Genomic DNA, 15118 nt, shown 5'->3' with positions numbered 1-15118 from the left:
AGTCAATGTAAATTTAATGGCATTTGTTCTCAGTTAGCACTATCCCAAGTGCCTGAAGTGTTCTAGTAGCCTAGGAACCTGTGATTATATTGAATATTGAGTAATGTTCAAACAAGCTGTGTTAACACAGGTGCTTATAAAGAAATACTGTTTGTATTGAGACACTTATTGAACTAAATGAGTATGTGGTTCAAGACTGATATCATGGGGAAATTATTCCTATTTAGCTTAAACAAAGCTCACAAACTTAGGCACCTACTGAGCAGTGGAAAACACCAATGAGAGAATCGCCCTTGTTGGAGCCGTGAGGAGCAGTCACCTGCTATCCCTCATTCTGCTCAGTAAACGGAAGACAAGCAGGACCTGGTCCCAGCATTGTCAGCTCGTTCGATAAGACAGAACTTGGAAATGGAAATTTTCACGTGGAGTCTTCTGATGTTTAAATGTCCGCAGCAATGAATTATTTTTGAAAGATTATGAGAGCAAACGAAATTTATTGGAGGACTGAGTACGACTTGTAGGTCTTCAGGGCTATGACCTTTGGTGCAGAAAGAAAACAAATGTTCTGCTAGAAAGAGAATGACATCAATACACAAAAAGGCCCGGTTCTTGGTAAAGTCAAGTGGGTCCCCGATGTATGGCTGAGGGTGTGTTAGAAAACGTACTGGCAGGAGTTGTCATAGACAAGGCAGATATGGTGCCTGAGACAAGAGGTGGGGGAGAAGAGAGCACCAGATGCACAGCAGTTGGGGACTGTGGGCAACCCTCAGTCAGAGCTGCTGGCAGGTGACCTGGCTGCTCTGTGATGATGGGCAAAGGCCTTTTCCTAAACCTATTGGTACCAGAGTGAGAGGTACCACTTAAAACAAAGGAGATTGAATATTTATTCCTTGTTATTTATACTCAAATTTTGGAATATTCGTATGAGAATTTTGTAGAATTCTTCATTAAAAAATTGAAATAAATTTCCAAGTATTTTATTCACTGTTTAATGAAGCAGAAGTCATTCTAATATAAACTAGGAAAAATTGTATTAATTCTTTAAGGTAAGTAAACTTGTCAATAAATTTAAAGAGTATATATACATAAATTCATAATAATGATATACCTCTATAATTATATATATGTACCTATATGTACATATATATGAATATTTACACTGTTCCAAACACAAATAAAATATTTTATGCAAAACAAAGTTATTGTGGGGAAGTTGGCAAGAATGGCAAAATGATAAAACGATTCCTTTATAAAATGTAACTTTTGTCTATTTTATACAGAACTATCTGGGATAATCCCAATGTATTCAGTCCTGAGAGATTTCTAAACGAAAACAGGGAACTGAATAAGAGTCTTGTGGACAAGGTCCTGATATTTGGAATGGGAATCCGGAAGTGTCTGGGGGAAGACGTTGCGCGGAATGAGGTATTCCTTTTCATCACCATGGTTCTGCAACAGCTCAAGCTGAACAAATGCCCCAGGGCCGAGCTGGACTTGACGCCCACGTATGGCTTGGCCATGAAGCCCAAACCATACCAGCTCCAAGCAGAGCCCCGCTCCGCTGATAGTGCATCTTAGATTCTCAGATGGTGGCGGCTTTCTGATGTAAGTCAGAAATATTATGTGATTCATATTCATTTAATAAGCGATTTAAAGGTTGCACCCTATGCTATGCTATTAGTTCAGCTCTTTTTTCTATCATCATAATATAGGAAGTCTTTTTCAAAGTGTGGTGTAGCCTCAGTTCTAATATGAGAGATCAAGTCTCCTAAGGTTATTTTAAGATAATAGTAAAGTGTGATGTCATTCAGGAATTTTAAACCCATGTCTCATGTGTTGGTGACCCAGGGGCCACTGTGAACAAGAAAGGAAGGAAAAAATGAGTGGTGGATTGGACAAGGAGGTTAGGAGGACCTGTCTTCCTTCCTTTACACCAGCTTCAAATAGACGGGTATGTTTTCATTAGTTTTAAATATAAGGTTCACAATAAGAACAAGGTTCTGATGTTACATATGTATTTTCCCAGTGGTCTAGGGAAAAGGTGCCGAAGGGGTCCAGAGAAGGGAGCTAGAGTGGCCTAGAAGGGCAGAGAACATTTTGTGGTGGGGATAGATGAGCTGAGCTAATTTTATTTTTTTAAATATATTTTTATTGATTTCAGAAAGGAAGGGAGAGGGAGAGGCAGAGAGAGAGAGAGAGAGAGAGAGAGAGAGAGAGAGAGAGAGAAATATCAATGATGAGAGAGAATCATTGATTGGCTGCCTCCTGCATGCCCCACACTTGGGATTGAGCCCACAACCCAGGCATGTGCCCTGACTGGGAACCATGACCTCCTGGTTCACAGGTTGATACTCAACCACTGAGCCATGCTGGCTAGGCGAGCTGAGCTAGCTTTAGAGAGGTGGAGAAAAGGTCATAAGAAGTCATTTATTCAAAATCCATTTTTATATCAGCTCTTATGTTTTCTGTATTAAGAATTTAACATCAGAGAAAACTGATGTTTTTATAATGCTATCCATTTTGGGGGTTTTTTTTGCTACCTACTAAATATATGTGTGTATTAGTGTGCTAGAGCTGCTATAACAAAATACCACAGTGTGAGTGGCTTCAACACAGAAACTTATTTTCTCACAGTCCTAGAGGTGTCGGCAGGGTTGCTTTCTCTCAAGGCCTCTCTTCTTTTGTAGATGGCCACCTTCTCATATGTCCTCACATGGCCTTTCTCTGTGTGCAAACACCCCTTGTGTCTGTCCTTTATCTTATACGGACACCAGTCATACTATATTAGAGCCTCTTCCTACGGCCTCATTTGAACTTATCTCTTTAAAGACCTTACATTCAAATACAATTTCATTCTGAGGGTTGGTATTTCAACATATGAATTCTGGGTGGGGAGAGGGGCACAATGCAACCCACAATAACATGAAAGAAAAGATAGCAATTATTTACAAATACCTTTCAGTGTAGTACCCAGCTTATGTGTGTGCTTCTTTAATTGAAAATGTTAACGAGCTAAGGCATATAAGGAGCAGAAACAGTGAAAACCAGAGCAAAGCTGTAAGGGGATTTGCATGCTAAAGGCCTTAGAAATCCAGCTGGTGGAGAAAAGCATGTCTGGGGTCTGATTTAAATGGGAGGCCGTTAGGGCGGGATCGCCTCTAGATAATGACCCTGCTGACCCGATCGCTGCAATAGAAGCAAAGTCAAACAATTCAGAGCCATCGAGGATTACAGTCGGGACTTCGTCTTTCTTTTCAAATATAAATAAACTCAGCATTATCCTTGGGAATAAACAAATTGGGCTGTTTGTCTCTTTTTTTGTGAAAGCTTTTGAAATTATTTATATTGTCCTCATGACAGTTTGTCAAATAGAAACTATTTTGCCTTTTTTTCTGAAAGAAACGGTCAAATCTTCTGTTTACTCAACAATAATGGGATGACCAGAACACTACAAGAATCTTCTGTTTATCTGGTTATTTTCTTTAAAGAATTGTATTTTTCTAACTTCTTCTTTTTTTAACAGCAAGCATATATTATCGAGTACTTTTATTTTAACACACTGTATTGTAAAATGCTAATTTTCACCTTTACTATGCTGCTGAGGCATAATTAAATGGTGTACTATTGGGCTTTTTGTACAATTCATAAGTTTGCTTTATATGTCTTTTTAGAAACATGGACAAGAATAAAATAGGAAAAGTGTAAAAGCAAAGTAGGAATGACTTTTTTTTGTCATTTAATATATAAAGATAAATTATTTTTAATTATATGTATTTGCTTATCCTGAAGTGATAATTTATGAAATATAATCAGGAGTAATGCAGTGTACCAAAATATTATATCAAAATAATTTCTATTGCCCTGGCCAGTTTGGCTCAGTGGATAGAGCGTCGGCCTGCGGACTGAGTGGTCCTGGGTTCGATTCCAGCTGGGGGCACGTGCCTGGGTTGCGGGCTAGATCCCCAGTGGGGGCCGTGCAGGAGGAAGCCGATCGATGATTCTCTCTCATCATTGATGTTTCTGTCTCTCTCTCCCTCTTTCTTCCTCTCTAAAATCAATAAAGAAATATATTTTTAAAAAAAATTTCTATTAACATAAACACTTTAAATTATCAGCTGGAAATGACACAAAAATGCATTGTGACTATAGAGCTGTTGATAATATGTGGATATGTGCATCAGTGATAAAGCAAGATGAATTAAGTCCTTAAAGTCATTGTATATGAAGTCCAAAAACTGAACAGAGTTATAGGAATTAGATAGCTTGCTACACACAAGTATATATGGCTACTTATTGCTCAGTGTCCTCCTTGTAGCTACAGTTCCCTGGGGCTCTTGGTTACATCCTACAGACGAGACCAGCTTAGAGACATTACCGGATGAATGATGCAAATGAGGGGCTCTTCAAAAAAGAAAACTTGCACCAAAATTTATAAAGGCATTTATATATTCCCACATTGCAAGTCTCTAACTGCTTTCCTGCTAAACCTATGATGCAGGTGTGATATCAATCCACATGAGAGAATAAGAAATCATAACCATTTTTGAGAGGCAGGAGAGGTCTTTGGGGATTTTAGTATCTACATAATTATTAATTAGACTATAAAATCTACAGATATTCCAGGCTTTCACAGGGGTGGATGCACAATATGATTTTTTGGATTCACATGCACTTTCCCAGAAAATCTAAGATTCATAGTTTAAACAAATAAAAAAAAAAACCTGTGTATTCTGTGAATTAGGAATAGCTGAACGAGCGCTGTTTTATGGCTTAACAAGCTATAGAAACAAATTCCCTGCGAGGAATGCAACATTGGCTTTCTCTTTAGATATGAATGAAATGCAGGATGCAGGCAACTGATTCTCTATGACACATTTTTAACACTGAGAAAACCTAAATAAGTAAAAATCATAAAAGTTGATAGGTCTCCTTCCACCCTTTATCAAGTTGTTTACAACGGACAGTTTACCATTTACTTGAATTCAGTATGACAATCAGGCCCCACCAACAGTAAACTCCACACATGTACACAACACTGTTGCCTTTATCTGCTACCCTTATGGACAGAAACATGTTACATGAATGAATTTTCCAGCTAAGTGAGATGATCGAGTTCCAACACGCTCATATTAATGGATCTTAATAAAAGTATTTCTGAGCTGCTGATGTTTCCAAATGCCTTTGCTAAACATATTTTATCTTTCTCAGGCTTTATTGTGACATTTATTTCTAAATGTACTACCGGGGCTGTCCTCCTTGATGGACTCTTGACCACACCCTCCATCCCTGCCCCAGTGCCTGGTCTCACTCATTATGTTAATGTGAACGTCCCTACTCCCTGCGAGCCCCACACATGCAGGGCCAAGTCTGTTCGGCTTCCCCAGTATCTCCAGTGCCCAGTACTGTGTCAGGCACATAGAAAATCCGTAAATGTTTGTCCAGTAAATGTGGAAATGAATTAATGATTAAACGAATGGATCTAGTGGGAGGGCAGGAAAATATTTGCAAAAGCAAGTGACTGAGATTTTCTAGTATGGATAGTACGTGTGGCATCTCTGCTTATATTTTGACTTTTACCTTGTTACCTACATCTCAGGCTGAAAATCTGTCCCATCTTCTCATACTTCTTTAAACTGTAACTCCAGGTCTCCAATCAGCCCTTCATTCTTTTTTTTTCCCTTAACTAACATTTTTATGGCACCAGATTCCAGCTGGAAATTGGCCCCCTAACTCTCTCCCCAGGACCACTGCTCAAGTGTGCCCTAGGCACTTAGTAAACTTTCCAAGGGCAACATCTCAATTGTGTCCCAAAAAGTCACTGCTTCGCCCAGTTTGACCTCTTCATCTTGCCAACACACACAGCAGCTGACCTTGTCATTGACTCACCAGGAACATTTGTTGTCCAATGGCAGCTGTCACTTCTGGCCACTCTGATGGAGAGAAGGGATCCCTGATTTCACCCTGTAATGTTTACACCCAAGGATGGGTTTCAGGGATTTACCTATTTTTCAATTGTGTAACTGAGAGTAGTAATTTTGAAGAAGGCTTGCTTGAAGGTTTAGGCATATTGGAAAGGACCACACACACACACACACACACCCCAGAAAATCATGTCCTGTCATTTCCTGCCTGGCCCACACTGTCCCAGGACCTCATCCACTCTCTGTGAACAGGTGTGGTTCCTCCATCCTGTACCCACAGCACTGTTCCAGTCCCCATTAGAACTGTTCACTTCAGCTTTTGCAAACTCTGAGGCTAGTCAAACAAAGAAACCTTCTCACAGTCCCAGAGAGATGTGGTTTAGCTTCTGACCCTTACCCCAGATATAACTCTGGATCTTCACTTCCTACAGTAGGATTCAACTTTACCAAGGATGACAAAAGTAAAACCTTTAACTTCATTCAGGGCTAATCTTAGGACCTAATGGGGGGAAAGCCTGATCTTATAATATATCAGATATTCATTGTTGTTTTCCAAAATCTGGGCTATTTATCCTTCTTTATCTTCCCTGTGTTATGCTAAAATAAGAGAAACAAGCAGTCATCTTGATTTGTTGCAGTTCTCTCAAGGTACTGCTGTTTCACTGCCAAAGACAAAAGCCATAAAGTCTTGGAATATCTTCTGTGTGTCAGGCAATGTAGTAGGCATTTTGAAATGATTAATTTTGACACAAACCATGGACTAGGGATGAATATCTTTTTACAGAAAAGGAGGCTCAGAAAGATAAATAAGATAGCCAAGATCACTTCGCTGAAAAGAATTTAATCTAGGATGAAAATCTCTATCTAACTCAATTCAGAGCTTGTATAGTTTTCATGATGGCAGTGGCTTCAGAGTATATTCCTTAATTCAAAGGAAATTTGTATGGCATCTGAACATGTAAAATTGTTCTCCTAGTTGAAGTAAGGATGAAGAGTTTAGAAGTTTGCCTCTTTGTCTGCCCCCCCCACCCCCAGAAATCTAAAGGCGATATATATCAATCAGCAGGATGGATCTATGAAATCAGCTGCCTTTATAAGAAGTAATTGAAATATGTTCCCTTCAGGAAATTAATTTCAGATATATTAAATACCTAAATGAGAAAAACTAAATGTTGAAATGTTTAGAAGAAAATGTTTAGAACAGTAAGAAAAGATTTTTAAGCAAAATACAGAACATAACAATTCACAAGAAAAATCTTAATCCATTTTACTGCATTGAAATTTAAAATTTCTGCTCAATAAAAGGCTCAATAAACAAAAGTAAAAACAAGTCATAGAGTAGGAAAGAATATTGGCAAAACCTGTAACAGAAAACAAAGTAGTATCCAGAATTAAAAAGAATTTATTCAAATCAATATGAAAAAGATAATCAGCAGTTCCTCTCTTCAAGACAGGCAAAGTTTATGAACAGGCAGAAACATGAAGAGCCAACAAACATGAAATGTTACCCACCTTAGTAATAAAGTACGTATTAAATCAAACTAAAATACCATTTCACACATTTGGAAATTTTTATTAAACTTGAAGGTGCACATTCATAAGAAAGCACACATTGTCCACTATAGCTTTTGTGGTGTTATTTTTGGAATACTAAAAAATTGGAGACAACTGAATGTTCATAAACAACATACTAGATAAATGTAATTATGTTGTAGTCATATAATGGAATGTGCTACACTAGTGAAAACAAATATATTTGTGTAACATGAATTTACATGGCTAAAACTCCAAATCATGTTTAGCAAAATAAGAGTACCTCATAGGAGTGCTGAAGACATTATTTATATAAATATTTTTAATAAATGAAAAGTACTGCTGTGGATATATATATATATATATATATACATACCAGTATATATGTATATACATACATATATATATATATATAGTCACAGCATAAACACATACATGGGAATAACAAACACAAAATTCGCTATTCTGTGAATTATGCATGTATGCTTTCATTGATTTTGTTCAAATAGATACTTTTCAAAAGTAGACATACAGAAAGCCAAGAGACATATGAAAACATGCTAAAAGTCACTAATCATCCGAGAAATGCAAATCAAAATGACTATGAGATGCCATCTCACATTTGTCAGAATGACTATCATCAACAAATCAACAAACAAGTGCTGCCGAGGATGTGGAGAAAAAGGAACCCTTGTGCACTGCTGGTGGGAAAGCAGACTGGTGCAGCCACTGTGGGAAACAGTATGGAGTGTCCTCAAAAAATTAAAAAATTTTTGAGCTCCCATTTGACCCGATAATCCCACTTCTAGGAATATATCCCAAGAAAATAGAAACACCAATCAGAAAGGATATATGCACCCCTATGTTCATAGCAGTACAATTTACAATAGCTAAGATTTGGAAACAGCCTAAGTGCCCATCAGCAGATGAGTGGATTAAAAAACTGTGGTACATCTACACGATGGAATACTACGCTAATGTAAAAAGAAAGAACTCTTATGATTCAAAACAGCATGGATGGACTTGGAGAGCATTATGCTAAGTGAAATAAGCCAGTCAGAGAAAGATAAATATCACATGATCTCACTCATTTGTGGAATGTAATGAACAACATAAACTGATGAACAAAAATAGATCCAGAGACAGAGAAGAATGGAACAGACCATCAAACTTCACAGGGAAGGCGGGGGTGGGAGGGAGGGAAGGGTAAGAGATCAACCAAAGGACTTGTATGCATGCATATAAGCATAACCAATGGACACAGACACTAGCGGGGTGAGGGCATGTGCTGGCGGGTGGGGGTGGCTGGGGAGAGGTCAATGGGGGAAAAAGGAGACATATGTAATACTATATGTAATACTTTAAACAATAAAGAATTTACATATATGCTGACATGAAAAGTATATTACATGTAAATAGAATGCTGACCAAAAATTATAGTATTGCATTCATTTGAGCTTATAAATTCCTTCTATTTCTGTGAACTCATATAAAAGATGAAGAAAAGTTTAAGGATGGCAAGAATCATAAAATTCAGGGGTTTGGTCTAGAGAGAAGTGAATCTTCAACTAGACAAACTGAATTAAAACATGAGGTATGCGAGTTCTGAGTTATTTAAATTAAAACAAAAGCTGACAACTGAGAACAAGGAAAGAGAAAAAAAACTGTATAAAATGTTAAAAGTCTGGGATTATTCATTGATTGGTTAAGAAGCTCTACATACCTACATAACACTTTATTTCATTTTTAATGAATGTTTTTAGGTGCCTACTATAAGCCAGGACTTTAGATGCCAAACATAAAAAAATGACTAAAATATGACTTCTAACTTTAGAAGCTCTTTAAAGGTAGAGGCAAATAATGATGTGTGTGTGTGTGTGTGTGTGTGTGTGTGTGTGTACACACAATATGCAATTTTCTCTGTTTGTGAAACGTCTTTAACAGGTTGAGTGCTTTTTTTGGAGCAAGTATATATTTGTGTAGTTCTGCCAATACCTCTTTGCACAGCTGGTCCCTCTGCTAAGGAGTTTTTATTCTTTGACTCTTCTGAGCCAGCTTGGCCTGTTTTGTACTATTTTCTAGCATTTCATACTCAGTGGGCTTCACTGGGTTTCAGGTCTCTTACTGTTATGCCTGACCTTTTGACTTTCAGTGGTCTAGAATTCCCAAGGGGTTTTGCCATCTCAGAGGAGGTGAGAGCAGAGCAGTTTAGAAATTCAGCACCTTGGGAAGAGAGTTTGACACCCTCGGAGGATAGAAGGTTTCAGCAGTGCCTGCTTAGCTTCTTCAGTGTCTGGAATGTGAAGTCATTCAACATGTACTCAGATGACTCATTCCCACTGAAAATATTTATTGGCAATCCACTTCATCGGGCTTCTGTGGGCAACGGAACAGTATTGTGTATAAAGGCTTTTCCAAAGTTTAAGGTGCTTTGGGCGGTGAAGTGGTTTTACAAGATGATCTCTTTTTAGTTAATATTTTTACTCTACTTATTGCAGCAAATTGGGAAAGGCAGTCAAGTACATGAAAACTCCTCTTTGGAACAAGAGCAATAATGGCTTTTGGTTTTGAAATAAGAATCAAAGGTGGTGTTTTTCCCAGGCTATTGGGCAAGATAAATATGAACCCAATTATTTTAGATATGAAAAGCTGCTGTTCGTTTTTTAGTTAAAAAATTGTATAAATCTTCCCTCCATTTAAAGAAAGTTAACTTGCTCACTTCTCCTTCCCACTGCTTTCTGCTCTATCCTACAAATAAAAGTTTGTCAGGGAAATTTTATTAAAATATACACACAGAAAAGTGCACAAAACAGAAGTTTAAAATGACGGATTTTTACAAACTGAACACCATCAACATCCCATAACCCACCCTCCGCCCATCTTTTCATGACCACTTTCAGTCTCCAATCTCTGTGCACCAGGGATGGCTGTTTTCCTGACCTCCGATGCCATAGTTTGGTCTATCTGTTTTGAATTTTAAATAAGGGAATGAAACAGTATGTGCACTTTTGTGCTTGACTTCTTTTGTAACACGTTGTGCTTGTAAGATTTATCCACATTCTATTTGCAAGCTCGATCCACATTGTGCATAATTATATTTCACTCATTCTCATTGCACTGCTATGAACATTCCAGTGCCCATTTTTTGGTGAATGTATGTCCATCTTTCTGTTCGCCATGTAAATGTCAGACTGGATTTGCTGGGTCATGAAACATTCAAAGGTTTAACTTTAGAACTTCCAACTGGTTTTTCAGCATGGCTGTACCAATTGGTGGTTTCACAAGCAAGGTAAAAGGGTTCTCTTGTTTTTTCCACATCCTTTTCAACAGCTGGTATTTTCTGTGTTATTTTCTGCATTTTTGTTTTAGCCGCTGTGATGGCAAACATGCCCTCATTAAAGAGACAGATGGTCAGAAACATCCCTGGCCTATTACCTTATGTGAACTTGGTTTTGGCAATGTTACTTAGCTCATTCTCTCTTAATGAAATGAATCTAGGACAAGACCGAGTGTATTCGTCCACCGAAGTCCTTCAAAAGTGGATGATCTCCCAACCCTCTGCTCCCGCCCCTCAAATACTACAAATGATCTTACCTCACAGTTACCATGGCCTCCTGAGAAAGCAGTTTTTGCCAAGACAATCTTTTTCTAATTTCCTTGGGAAGATATGCTGTAGAATTAATAAAAACAATTTTTGCCTTCAAAATATATCCCAGTTATTACAATGTCTATGTTTTGTTCATAGTTCAGGGGTGATCTAGAAGTGGTTATTTATATCTGTCTTGTGTGGTGTGTGTCTGTTATTTTTTATTTTATTTTCAGAATTCAATTTTTCATTACAACAGCTGAGATTAAAAAACAGGATGTTCTCTCTATTATCACATTTCTAGAATTCCTTCTTGGTCAAAAGTGTAAGTCTCTTGACCCTTCCAAACTTTTGTCTTTCTGAGGAGAAAAGAAAATCCTGGGGAGAACACTTTGAAATCTTATTTATTATTTTCCATTGCTTTTGTGTTTAATTTGCTCTATTTCACTCTATGTATTTTTCAACTAATACCATTCTGTACATTATTTATTTATTTATTTATTTATTTATTTTAAAATAAAGAATTGGAGTAATATTAGCAAGTTATTACTGGCAATAAAAAATCTTAAGTTTTAATAGTAAAATTCTTCCAATTTTTGATTGAGAAAGTTTGAAATTCCTCTTTCAGCTGTTATGAACTCCAAAAGTGGATTTTATATACAATGATCCTTCAATAAGTAGTCTCTAAGAATAATAGAACCTTTTCTACACTTAATTTATAGACACAGTTGAATTTATAACTTCATTTTGTTTATAGTATCTTTTGCCATGCAAATATATGTAATTTTTAAGCTGCAAAATATAGTTTTTTCCTTTATGGTTTTTGAAATTCCTGTCATACTTAGGAAAGTCCCACCCTGGATTTCTATTAATAGCCCCTTACATTTTCTTCCAATATCCTATCTAATAAAAGGGTAATATGCAAATTGTCCCCTCTACTGGGAGTTAGTTTGACTGAGAGTTCGACCTGGAGTATGACCAGGGGCAGGGCTAGCTGGCCGGCCAACCACCTTAGGCCCCTCCCCCCAGCTGGCCTGGCCTAATCAGCCCTGATCAGGGCCAGCCAGCTGGACCAACCAATGCATGAATTCATGCACTGGGCCTCTAGTTTTTCTTATAAAAAATGATAGAGATCCAATTCTGTTTCTTCTGGATGGATAATCAATCATATCAACACTTTATTAAACTAACCACTTTTTTTCACTAAGTTAGATTATCCCTCCCCCCCATGTAATGATCTTTTTGTGGGTGCTCAACCATATGTGACTAATTATTTATCTAGTTCTGTGCCAATATCATAAACTTTTGACTACAGTGACTTTTTTGTTATCTATTTGGAAGACTCCTACTCAGCCTTCTTCATTGTTCTTATTCAATGTTCATAAATTTTTGGCTATTCTTAGAGATTCATAACATTCCAGAATCACTTTATACACTTCATTTGGGTTTCATAACTTAGCTTTTATGTCTTGTACTAATCTTACTATATTTTGTTCTCAGAATTGTATTGTTTTATCTCTATTATAGACAGATAGGTCCTTTACACTTTAGTTTCAAATTTATTACTATTAGGGTAGAGGAAAAGCTATTGATTTTCAGAAGGTGTCCAGTCAAAGTTAATCTTAGGATTTTTCAGGAGCTACTGGGAAGGGATACTCACCATTTCTCCTATTTCCATTTGGTTTAGGTAGATCTTATTTTTCTTTTTTTTATTAAATAAGGTGGATATGGAAATTTGAATTTGATTCTCTCAGCTGATACTCTTGCTGGGAATCTCCAGAAAAATGCCAGGTTACACTCTGCTACTATCATGAGAAAAAAATTAATGTAGAATTGAACCTAAAAGAGTGCTTAAATGTTATCAAAGATGTGTAGGCTGAAGCTGAGATTGCTTCATTTAAGAGTTGAGTTTTAAGAGATACTAATACAATAAAAAATAGGGGGAGTCTAAGTACAAAATTATAAATATAAAGTGATCCAGTTTTGTGAAATGATGATGAGGCATACCTATGTTTTATTGCCTGTACAATATAAATTTGTAGAATTTAGAAATTCATTTGACAATCACAATTTTATTCAAGAAAATGTTGTTAATTAAAAACCAACACTAATTATAATATCAATAGCATAATTATGCTCTTACACTTAAAGAAAACATTGCCTGAACCCACTATGGTGTTTCTGAGGTTTCTTTTTCTATCCATCTTGTTTATTCAGCTGACTTATTTTTTTTTTTCATTATTGGCTTCCTGGCAAATCATTGCACAACTCATATTTTGTTTGTGTTTCACTTTTAAAATGGCATTGAGGCCAATCCACAGCTTACAAATAATTCACTATATTTGAAATTATATTTAGGGGATACCTTTGCTTTCTGTTGAAAAATGGTTGAGACTCAAATAGAATTAGGACTTTTTATCACTCTGGGTTTCAAAACATAATTTCTGTATCATTGATTAATTCCCTTATTTGTTCTTTCATTTCACTTCATAAATGTTTAATTGTGACTATGGTCCAGGCACTTTTTCAGACACAGCAGAAGCATATTAGAAAAAATAGCCAAAATCTTTGACAAAATCAGTGTAGGAAAAAATAACTATTGTGTTTCAACAGACAATTATACATTTTCCCTTGCACACTTTTTTAATTTTTCAAATTCTAGGGCAAAACCAGAAGAGAGATAATGGTGGTAGACCAGGGAACTTCCAGTGAGAAGTGGTTAAACTCTGGATATATTTTGAAAATAGAAGAAAAGAATTTGCTGGATGTGAAACAGATGGCTTGTATCAGTCATTGTCCCATCAGAAAAGATATGGCACATTAAATTAAGATAATTAGAGGTATCTACACTAATAAAAGACAAAGATGCTAATTGACCATACATTCGCTATACCCAAGCCATGCCCACCAGCCAATCAGAGTGACTATATGCAAATTAACCCAACCAAGATGGCAACCAGCAGCCACGGAGCTGGAGCAAGCAGGTGACTTGGTTGCCTGGGTGACGGAGGAAGCCAAGCTTCCCACCTGCCCTGAGCCGGCTGTGGCCTCCACTCATGGCAACAAAGTTTCAATTATAGAAAACAAATAAATTGCAGATACCTGCTTCCAGCCAGCCTCCACTGGGAGCTTGGGTGGCTGGGGGCCTTGGTCAGCCTGCAGACAGCCATCAGCCCCTCACCCAGGCTGGCCACACCCTCATGGGGTGAGGGTCCTCGCTGGGGGGCTTAGCCAGCCTGAAAATGGCCCTCAGCCTCTCACCCAGGCTGGCCAGGCACCCCAGTGGGGACCCCTACACTGAAGGGGCTGTGGCCAGCCTGCAAACAGCCATCAGGCCCTCACCCAGGCTGGCCAGGCATTCCTATATAATAAAAGGGTAATATGCAAATTGACCCTAACAGCAGAACAACTGGGAATGACTGGTCACTATGACACACACTGACCACCAGGGGGCAGATGTTCAATGCAAGAGCTGCCACCTGGTGGTCAGTGCACTCCCACAGGGGGAGCTCTGCTCAGCCACAAGCCAGGCTGATGGCTGCCAGTACAGCAGTGGTGGTGGGAGCCTCTCCCGCCTCCTCAGCAGTGCTAAGGATGTCCGACTTCAGCTTAGGCCTGCTCCCCGCTGGCAAGTGGACATCCCCCAAGGGCTCCCGGGCTGCCAGAAGGATGTCTGACTGCCAGCTTAGGCCCAATCCCCCCAGGGAGCGGGCCTACACCAGCAGGTGGACATCCCCCGAGGGGTCCCAGACTGCGAGAGGGCACAGCCGGGCTGAGGGACCCCCCTAAGTGCACAAATTTTTGTGCACCAGGCCTCTAGTTTTTAATAAAAGAATTATTTAGAAAGATGTGGGCAAGGTATAAGGAACCCCACAGAATAGTACAATGCCCCGAAGAATGAAGAGAAAATGTAGGTATTCAAATTTAGAAGCTGAAAGTTTAGTATATCAAAACAAAAACCCGTGTTCAGTGGAATTAAGACCAGCCTTAAGGAAAGCATCCAGCTCAAAGCTACCCCATAAGGACATAGACAAGGGGATCAATACTTTGACTTCACTCTCCTCCCTCCCTCCAATCT

The 15118-nt window shown here is 38.2% G+C and overlaps 1 protein-coding gene across 3 annotated transcripts in view; it reads left to right on the top strand.

Annotated features, from left to right (window-relative positions):
* LOC139021184 (cytochrome P450 1A1-like) overlaps nt 1-11143 on the top strand; it is a 49627-nt gene extending 38484 nt beyond the window's left edge. For 2 of the 3 annotated variants that reach the window (XM_070431492.1, XM_070431491.1), the window contains exon 7: nt 1281-2206. In XM_070431492.1, coding sequence (XP_070287593.1) covers nt 1281-1578 — 298 coding nt within the window. In that variant the 3' untranslated portion in view covers nt 1579-2206. Of the gene's footprint in view, nt 1-1280; nt 2207-10952 lie in introns of those variants that run through there. The other variant, XM_070431493.1, reaches the window with a different exon arrangement.
* Nucleotides 11144-15118: the final 3975 nt, after the last annotated feature.

This window comes from Myotis yumanensis, unplaced genomic scaffold (assembly GCF_028538775.1).
Source record: "Myotis yumanensis isolate MYYU_CA2020_CCGP unplaced genomic scaffold, mMyoYum1.0.hap1 SCAF_12, whole genome shotgun sequence".
Lineage (NCBI taxonomy): Eukaryota > Metazoa > Chordata > Mammalia > Chiroptera > Vespertilionidae > Myotis > Myotis yumanensis.
The sequence above is the reverse complement of the archived record's forward strand: the minus strand, read 5'-3'. Positions and strand labels throughout refer to the sequence as shown.